The sequence below is a fragment of the Gossypium hirsutum genome, chromosome D12, assembly GCF_007990345.1.
Source record: "Gossypium hirsutum isolate 1008001.06 chromosome D12, Gossypium_hirsutum_v2.1, whole genome shotgun sequence".
Lineage (NCBI taxonomy): Eukaryota > Viridiplantae > Streptophyta > Magnoliopsida > Malvales > Malvaceae > Gossypium > Gossypium hirsutum.
This window is the reverse complement of record NC_053448.1, coordinates 48819251-48828745: the sequence shown is the minus strand read 5'-3', so window position 1 is coordinate 48828745 and position 9495 is coordinate 48819251. Positions and strand designations below refer to the sequence as shown.

At 32.3% G+C, this 9495-nt stretch overlaps 1 protein-coding gene across 3 annotated transcripts; it reads left to right on the top strand.

Moving 5' to 3' along the window:
• Nucleotides 1-4131: 4131 nt before the first annotated feature.
• On the top strand, nt 4132-8748 carry LOC107946291 (actin-histidine N-methyltransferase). Of its 3 annotated transcripts, XM_041106940.1 has the most exons (6): nt 4946-5128; nt 5823-5858; nt 6742-6943; nt 7257-7556; nt 7662-7925; nt 8090-8748. In XM_041106940.1, the coding sequence occupies exons 2-6, from the start codon at nt 5830-5832 to the stop codon at nt 8459-8461; spliced, it is 1167 nt and encodes a 388-aa protein (XP_040962874.1). In that variant the 5' UTR covers nt 4946-5128; nt 5823-5829; the 3' UTR covers nt 8462-8748. The 3 variants fall into 3 exon arrangements, with proteins under 3 accessions (XP_016736038.1, XP_040962874.1, XP_040962873.1); XM_016880549.2 differs by lacking the exon at nt 5823-5858 and having other exon boundaries at nt 4132-5128; nt 6777-6943; XM_041106939.1 differs by lacking the exon at nt 4946-5128 and having other exon boundaries at nt 5140-5858.
• The last annotated feature ends 747 nt before the right edge of the window (nt 8749-9495 follow it).

The following is a 9495-nucleotide window of genomic DNA, read 5'->3' as shown; positions in this document are numbered from 1 at the left end:
ACACGATCCACACTATCGAAGGAGATTGAGTTGTGAGTGAAATAACTTTGGGTTGTGAGTTGGACATTATTTTGGAGTCAACTGAAGGTCAAGGAGGAAGAGAAGAGAACGATGTTGGTGATGGTGATACCTTAAAGCTGAAGTTGGAAGAAAACTATTACGCCTGGGTTGTAGGAAAATTAATTAATTAATTAATTTTATATCTCATTTTAAACTTCAATTATTTAATTATAAATAACATTTTTTAATTATATCAAGGTAACCGATTTGACATATATAATTAAAACTCAAATAAATTGTAATTAAGTTTCTACTCTTGATCTATTAATTATAACATTATTTAATCATTGAGTCATTCTACTAAAGTACCATGATTGAATTATACCATTACGAAAGCAGCTTAACAAGTGTTTGTCCAAGTGTGTTACCCTCATAGGATATCTTTAATCTCTTTGGGTTAAATTTTTTCACCTAATATAATCATATTTTATCTCATGATAATCATTACATATTCCTTCATGAAAAAGTTAATTACTAACAAATAACAATTAAATCATTTGTCCTAGACAAATGAATCGTGGTCACACTACTTTTTTATCTATCATGTAATGCTAATGAGAGGATATCATTTATCCTTTATTGGGTTATGAATTACATTATTGTAAATGAAATTATGTCATGCAGAAGTCGCATACCCAACATATCAACTTTCGGCTCTTTAGTTATTTGAACTCAAGCTTTCAATATGTAACAACCTAAATTTTTATACCGTTGAAAATTTTGATTTTAGGATTGAGTTCATTAAATTGAGTTAATCAGAAATTAGAATCGAATGACTATGTATTGAGTATAGAAGTATAAAGTCGAATTAATAAATGAAATGAATTTAGATTAACTGTTAATTATAATAAAGAGACTAAATTGTAGAGTGAAAATAATAGGAAATTTTGATTAAAAGAACTTAAAAAGGGCTTAAGGTGTAAATTTCACTAAGGACCTTAGGATAAATATACCATTTAAAATGCCTATTAATTTTGAATAAAATAGCATCGTCATTTCTCACTATCTATTACCATTGAAGTGTGGCTAATTATAAAATTAATATGTTAATTAAGTAAATTAAACTAAACATTTTAGTAAACTATATTTATATATATATATAATAGTTAGTGGGAGGAAAGAGAAAAGTCTATCATCTCTTCTCCCTTGCAAACAAAACAAGAAGAAAGAAAATTTCCTAAAGCCAACCGCCATTGTCGTAGCTTGCTCAAAGGAAATTTAGTAAGTTTTCTTGGTTGAATTTTTATTAAGTAATGATGGATCTGAATAGCCCAATTGTTAGATTTGTGTATTAATAAGTTTCTACTTAGTTTACCAATGTAGAATGTTGATAGAAAAATTTAGATGTTAAAGCTAAAATTGAGATAAGTTAATTTATAAAATTACATAATAAAAATGTAGTAGAAGGTAGTAATTTAAACTTGAATTAAGTTTGAATTGATTGATAAATTATGTATTTTAGGGACTTATTTGTAAGGGATATAAATTTTGAGGTTAGATAATAGATAATGGTAGTAGGAGGATCCCTGTACTATATTTATGAAGTTCATTTTAAATTTGACCGGGTAATCGTGAAATACAAATGTTTCGAACATTAAGAGTTCGAAGGACTAAATTGTAATAAATGCATTCATGTTTAAATTATCGTAAATTATGTTCGAAAGCTGTGATTAATGAGTTTTTGTATTCGAGTTTAATTTTATAGCTAAAGACGACGTAGAAACATTTTGGCATAAAGGAAAAGCTAAAGCCGTTAACGAATAGTTATTTCTGGTTTGTGCTTCTATAATTCAATTTCAATTTGCTTTTGTAGATTGATTAGTCATTATAATCGATATAACTATGCATCGAGATAATGATATCTTTCCCTATAAACTTGAATAATGAATTTGATTGGTGATATTTGAAATATGTGATTAATATTCGAAATTGTGTTTGATATGTATATAAATGTTGAGACGTTGATTTTATGATGACGTGTTACAATGGTGATGTTGATGTTAATACCTCGTTAAACGATGTTAGACGTAGTTTGGGTATAGTTGGCATGCTATAGGGTCATCGATATAGTGATTTACTAGCTATCGTTGTCAGCATTTCGAGATGGCAGAATAAACAGTACAAATAAATATTAAAAGTCATCGTTGTTGAGCAACCTGGGATGGTAAAATACAAATATTCAAAGCTATCGTTGTCGGGTAATCTAGGATGGCAAAATAAATAGTTCCACTTTTCAGATGATTATGGACTTACTCGTTATATAGATCTGAGTATCTATTCTAATGCTTATCGTTAGATAATAGGGGCCAAAATAAATAAGCATTAAAATTGATATTGAAATGTGAAATGAATAAGAAAGTTTGGAAAATGATATGATGAGTTTAAGTAGTAAATATTAATGTATTGGTACTTGTTATATATACTTACTTTAGTTTATTCTTAATGCAATGTATTTGAATTATATTAGCACCATTGAGTATTCAATACTTAGTATACCGATACGCGAGTAGACATAGATTTCAATTGGTCAAGCATCCAACTTAACAACTCAACTCGGAACACGTCTTATTACCTCTTTTGTATGTACATATGTGTTGGTGTTAAAATGACAAGTACCTAAATTGTTTTGGGCATGATATTTAAGTGGTCATTTTGGTATGTTTGATGCTTGGCCAGTAAGGTTTTATAAGACAATTTTTAATCTTTAATTAGTAGATAATTATGCTAGTTTATATAAATTTGATTATGTGAATTAGTTGGTTAAATGATAATATATTGATGGTTATAATTTGATGATGTTTGGTTGTATTTGTATATGTTAAGTTGATGGTCTCACTTTGATGTAAGATTTAGGTATATTTAATGTACCATTTGGTATAGTTTGGTCATTTAAAAATGTGCATTTAGGGTTATTTTACCATTGAGTCTTAAGACAACATAAACATGTATTTTAACTTACATACTTAGTGTCTTGAGACTTGGCAAACTAGTCTTGAGACAATCTTATTTAAACCTCGAGACAAGTAAACTCCAAAGTTAAATTAGTTTTGCCCTGCTCCAAGTCTCGAGACAAGAACCCCTTATCTCGAGACATTCAAACATCGAGGCTAAAAAAATAGAAGTTGGTCTCGAGACCCAGTCTCAAGACATAAGAGACCTTATATTGAGCTAAAATTTTTAATGTCTCGAGACAGTTTATTTTCAAAGTAAAAATACCTAAAGTAAATGGAAGCCTGTCTCAAGACAAGAAAATCCCTGTCTCGAAACACAATACTGAAACTTGATACTTGAGTTTAGATTCAAGTCCTAACACCTAAATTACCTTAGTATCACCCCGCAACTCGATGAACTGAAAGTAAGATTGTGATTGTAAATGGATTGTTATATGAATGATAATTATGCTTTTAATGATATCACAAAAAGAAACAAGTTAGCTTGAGTTACTTCGGCACCATAATGTGACATCACACATTCGAATTCGACAATCGGGTCGGGTGTGGGGTGTTACATAATACATCAAACTATATGAGTCATGCACACATAATTAGTCACTTACTCAGAATTAAGGTAAGTCACACTATGAACATCACAAGTGAATTAATCCATAAATGGATCTAGGATTAATTCGGCTTGGGTTGTGTACAATGTATTATCAATCTAGACAATCACATTTATGTTTCTATTTTCTAGGAGCGAACCACTCCGACACTCAAGACAAAGTATCTCTCCATTTGGACTTAATAGACGACATAATAGTTCTTTAACCGATTTGCTCAACTTCGATTCATCATACTATAGACCTTTTAGATTACCTACTAATACTGGTTGTATTTTTGCATTACGATCTGACCATGTAATTCAACTCAATATTATTTAAATATTAGATAATTAATGAGTCAATATTTACTTTTATTTTATTTTGTATGTAAAAATTGGTGAGGACAAATATAAATAATGTTAATGTGAATAACAAAATTTTATTTAAATAAATCTGTTTAAAAAATTACAATTATAAATGACGAATAAACAACATTTTGAACACTATATCCTAACATATTACACGCACTTTAGGGCTTAGGCATCATTCCACAAATCCGAATTTTGGGCAGGTGGCTGTCAATGAGGAGAAACTTATACTCTAAAATGGTGTTGAGCCGACAATGGATCGAGGTTATTGGCTTTGAAATTTTGCTTAGATTTTTGTGGATCCAAACCGATGAATGTACATGGAAGGAGGAGAGATTCATTTTGGAGGTGGCTTTGGTTGGAGAGGACACTGATGGTGGCAGCTCTTAGCGGTATATTAAGGTGATTGAGTTTTAGGGTTTTTTGTTTTTAGAAATCTAGGCCGGCATGTTTAGAGAGGAAAGAATGAGTTTTGTTCCAATGATGCCCACAACCTCAATGAAGATTGTTGATGGGGACTATTTATGTTGTTCTTTTAGAATTTTATGATTTCTTTTACATAATTATGATTATAATTTTAAAAAATGAATAATGAATTCAATATTTGAATTAACATATCATGGCCTGTCAAACCATGCTATACATTTTTTCTTTAAAATGATTTCATCATTATAACCCTACAACTGAAAAAAAGTAAAGTTAACCGAAGCTAAACAATTTAGCCTAAAATAAAATCACAAAACAAAATTGAAACCGGAGCGTAGTGGGGGATTTAGTATTAGTTTACATAAATATATATACATATCCGAATTATTTAACGTTCGTAAGTTGGAACACATGGCTGCTGCTAAGCTGCTTATCCCCACTCTCTCCCACTTCCGGCCGCTAACATGCGCTGCCGCCGTCTCCGCCTCAAACCCAGCGCGGCTGGTCCCTCACCCACCGGACCTCCTCAAGTGGATCAAGAGGGAAGGTGGCTTCGTGCACGAGGCTGTAACAATTACCCAGGATACCACCTACGGGCTAGGTCTTGTCGCCTCTGGAGGAATCCCCAAGGGTTCTGATCTTATCGTCCTCCCTGAACACGTTCCCTTGAAGTTTCAATCAGACAAAGACGATGAGGCTGACTCTGTCTCGCTCCCTTTGTCTAACCGCGTTCCAGGTATGTGTTTTTTAGCATTTCCACTTCAATCTTCTTTGGTATCTTTATTGTGTTTTAAGTGTTTGATACTAGTCCACAATGAAGAATTTTGGTGATTTTTTTGCGCACTTCCCAGCATTGGAACTGCCCATTGATTCCTTTATGCTCCATGAAGATTTGAATTTAATTGATTTTGGTGTGGGTTTTCTTAATTGAATGACTCCGTAGAAAAGAGCCCAGCTATTACGTTTAAGTTCTTACAGGTTGAATAACTTCATTTAGCTTAAATGTGGAAGTTCATTGTGATTGACCTATTTTTATCAGGCAGTTTGGTTTGTAGCTCTGAAATGCTTTAGTTGCCAGTGGCTACACGATGCCATTTGTCAAACTGCTCGGGATGAATTAATTAATTTAATGAACTGAAATGTAGGAGATTTCAATTCTTCATATGTACTTTTATTGTTTAATTCTAAATGTCTGTTATGTAAACCTTGTAAACCTCAAATTATAGCTAAATGTACATATTGTTGAGTTAGCAATTAAGCTTAGTATTACTAGGGTAATGGCAGTCCATAGCTTCATGCTCCGGACTAGGAGTAATGTGAATATATGATCATTTTCCTGTACAATTATTCCATCGCATGGATGAAGTACCATCTAGCTAATAATTGTGATTGACTAAGTGTTAACTAATGGAAGCCTTGTCTCTTTTCAGGAACTTGATGCTCTTTCCTAGGAAGCAAATTTCAACGTGTTTCTCTTAGCATTTTATACTTGCTTAATGCTTATTGTGGTTATGCGTGCATTATTTTGCTCCTATGCTTGATTCAACCCCAAGACTCTCCCAGAGCCCACTTATAGTCTAGAATGGTTTGTTTACCAGTGGTTGTTTTATTGTGTAGAGCTGTTTTGGACTTAACTAGAAAAAATGAGCTAAAAATTTACTTGAATTGGCTACTTGCTTGTTTACTCGGTCTAGAACTTTGTTTTATCTACCAGGGTTGTAATGCATTAATTAGGACCATATATTTAATGAGTGAAAATGCTCTGCAAGGATGTTTATTCCTGCTTTTTAAAGTCTCTGATAGTTTCTATGAAAAATTTAAATATTCATAAGACATCTAGTCTGAAACTAGGTAGAGATTAGTGACAGAAAAAATAATACAACGAATGAGTCTGTTTCTATACATTTCCCTATTTAATTTAAGGTTAAATTCTCATTCTGCAATCTGTTAAATCACATTTGTCAAGGTGTATCTGTAAACATGTTTATATAATTTGTCCTTAAGTGCTATCCCACCTTCTCTCTAACAGACTTTACTATTCTTATCTTTTGTATGCCCATGCATGTAGTGCACATTCTCATGTCAGTTACATTAACCTTTTAAAACGGATTGGAAAAATAATGGCATGTGAACATAGAGAAGGCCAGAAGGGAATAAATAGAATTATGCAAAATAAACCCTTCAAGATTATAACAAATGTAATAGATTTTTATGGGGTTGTGCATCAAGTTTATTTGATCAGTAACTACTATGGTTTTGGGGGGTTTAAAGAATTTGGCACATAACACATGCAATAGATTTCTTCATGTAGGTTAATAACTACCAAATTTTGTAAATTGGGCTGTTTAGAGTTTTAAATTGGACTATCTGGGAGCATTTGACAGAGGAACTATGGGCAATGAAGCTGGGTCTGAAGCTTCTACAAGAAAGAGCGAAGGTTGGATCCTTCTGGTGGCCATACATTAGCAATCTTCCAGAAACTTACACTGTACCAATCTTCTTTTCCGGTGAAGATATAAAGAACTTGCAATATGCTCCTTTGCTTTACCAGGTATTTATTTTCATCATTTAGCTTACCGGGTAGGAAATGTCTAATTTCCTTGTGTGAATGAACTTTCTTTGATCCAATCTAGTGGAAAATACTTGGACGAAATTTGAAAATTTTGATGAAAGCCAGTATCTTTTCTACACTAATGGTTGGAGAGATCAAATTTTGGTCAGTGTTGAAATTGAGATTTGAGAACAAGGTCACTGTTCGCATTAATTTGCGCCATTTTGGGAGTAGATTCCCTTATTTTTGTTTGGAAATTTCGTTGATTCCTGCATTTGGCTTCAAAGTTGATTGTGATTTCCCCCCCAACCAGGTGAATAAAAGGTGTCGTTTTCTTCTGGAGTTTGAGCAAGAGGTCAAAAATGTTCTGAAAAATCTTAAACCAAGTGAACACCCTTTGGGTGGCCAAGATGTAGATGCATCTTCCCTTGGATGGGCTATGTCTGCAGTCTCATCCAGGGCATTTCGTTTGTACGGGAAAAAGCTTCCAAATGGAACCCACAGTGATATTCCAATGATGCTCCCTCTGATTGATATGTGCAACCATAGCTTCAATCCAAATGCCCGAATTTTGCAAGAACAAGATGCTGGGAATCCAAAAATGCTGATAAAGGCAGGTTCATGTCAATAAATTATCTTTGTAATTTCAATCAGTTTTGATTTGATGAAAAACTGAAATAGATCTTAGATTTTCTCATTCTTCTCCTTCTCATATCAGGTTGTAGCTGAAAGGGAAATCAAACAAAGTGATCCTTTACTTCTGAATTACGGTTGTCTAAGCAATGACTTTTTTCTACTGGATTATGGATTTGTTATACCATCAAATCCGTATGACCATATCGAGCTCAAATATGATGGTGCTCTTATGGATGCTGCCAGTATGGCTGCTGGTGTTTCTTCACCCAATTTCTCATCACCAGCTCCATGGCAACAAGAAATTCTCTTTCAGCTTAATTTAGATGGAGAAGTTCCAAATCTCAAGGTTATTTCTTCCCTTAGTGTTACTTTACATAATTGTTGTCTTTTGGATTGTTTCCAATAAACCAAACTGTAAGTGAAGTAATGGCTGCTGCCTGCTGGGACAAAACAGTTTGACCCTTGGTTACACTTTGGTCATTAATTGTGCCTTCTGTTTATTCCTAATAGGTAACCATTGGAGGTCCCGAATTGGTAGAGGGACGTTTATTAGCTGCTTTACGAGTTCTACTATCGAATGACAGAGAAATGGTGCAGAGGTATGATTTGAGTGTACTAAAATCCTTATCAGCCGAAGGTCCCCTTGGAGTTGCAAATGAAGTAGCTGCTTTTCGTACCATTATTGCACTCTGTGTCATTGCAGTGGGACACTTCCCAACGAAGATAATGGATGATGAATCTCTCCTAAAACAAGGCGTCTCGGTTTCAACTGAGTTAGCAATACAGTTCCGGATGCAGAAGAAATCCGTGATTATAGATGTTATGAGAGATCTCACCAAAAGGGTAAAGCTTCTTTTATCAAAGGAGACCACTACTGCTTGAGGCTAGATTTCTTGTGGTATGCAAGCATTCAACTCCCATTTGCTCGTTGTTTGACACCTTGTTCAGGTTATAAAAGGTTTGCCCTTTGGTTTTTGCGATTTAACTTTCTTTTTTATCTATGGAAAATTTTGACTGGGAGTCAAAAACAGATGGGTAGTTTGATGATCTATATATTTAGGTTCAATTCCCAAAGAATTTGGATTTGGTTCCATTTTTGCCAAATCCAGTCATTGAGCGTGTAGAGTTCAAGTTATCAAATACTTGCGAGACTGATCCTTTTTTCTTCATAAGATATATTTTCTATTTTTTTATTTAATATTAAAAATCTCATTTCGAGCTCGAATATAAATAATCCATGTTCGAAATTAAGCATGAAAGGTAAATTAATTGTTTGCTAGATAAATGAGCTCAATCAAACATAACTCTGCAGTGCTCCATCTTGATTTTGATTAAAGTACATACATACAATATTAATATATATGTTTTTAATATGTATCTAATAAATTGGGTGATGCGATGTGACTGTTATTTTGATCACAGTACATACATACATTATATTTTAAATAAATTCAAATTACCAAATTTAAAATTATCTAAAATAATATAAAATGTTATACTAATAAAATTAAGATTTAAAAAAGTAATATTTACTTTTATCAAACAACATAATTATATTTAATACTTAATTTTTACAAATTTAACAAACAACTTTTAATACTAAAAATTCATCACTTAACTTCTCATTTTATAATGCATCATATCCCATTAATGACAAATATTAAGAAAGTCATTTAATTGTTTCTTTTGTATAAAGAAGCATTAGAGGTTATCTCTTCCTTGATCTAAAATACATTCAACCGATGAATAAACTAATTTTTATTTTAATATTGTATTATCTTTTAAATAAACATCAAATTATAATAATTTTAATTAATTAATTTTATTATTAAAAGTATATATATTTTTTAAAATTCAAAATTTATCTTTATCAATCAATATATTTATGCTCATCATTTGATATTTAATTAACTCAA

Bases quoted from the DNA above. Each gene is read 5' to 3' on its own strand.
- LOC107946291 (XM_016880549.2), top strand. From the start codon at position 4,804: ATGGCTGCTGCTAAGCTGCTTATCCCCACTCTCTCCCACTTCCGGCCG. The intron at 5,129-6,776 runs GTATGTGTTTTT...AGCATTTGACAG, and splicing joins TTTGTCTAACCGCGTTCCAG to AGGAACTATGGGCAATGAAG. The intron at 7,926-8,089 runs GTTATTTCTTCC...TATTCCTAATAG, and splicing joins GAGAAGTTCCAAATCTCAAG to GTAACCATTGGAGGTCCCGA.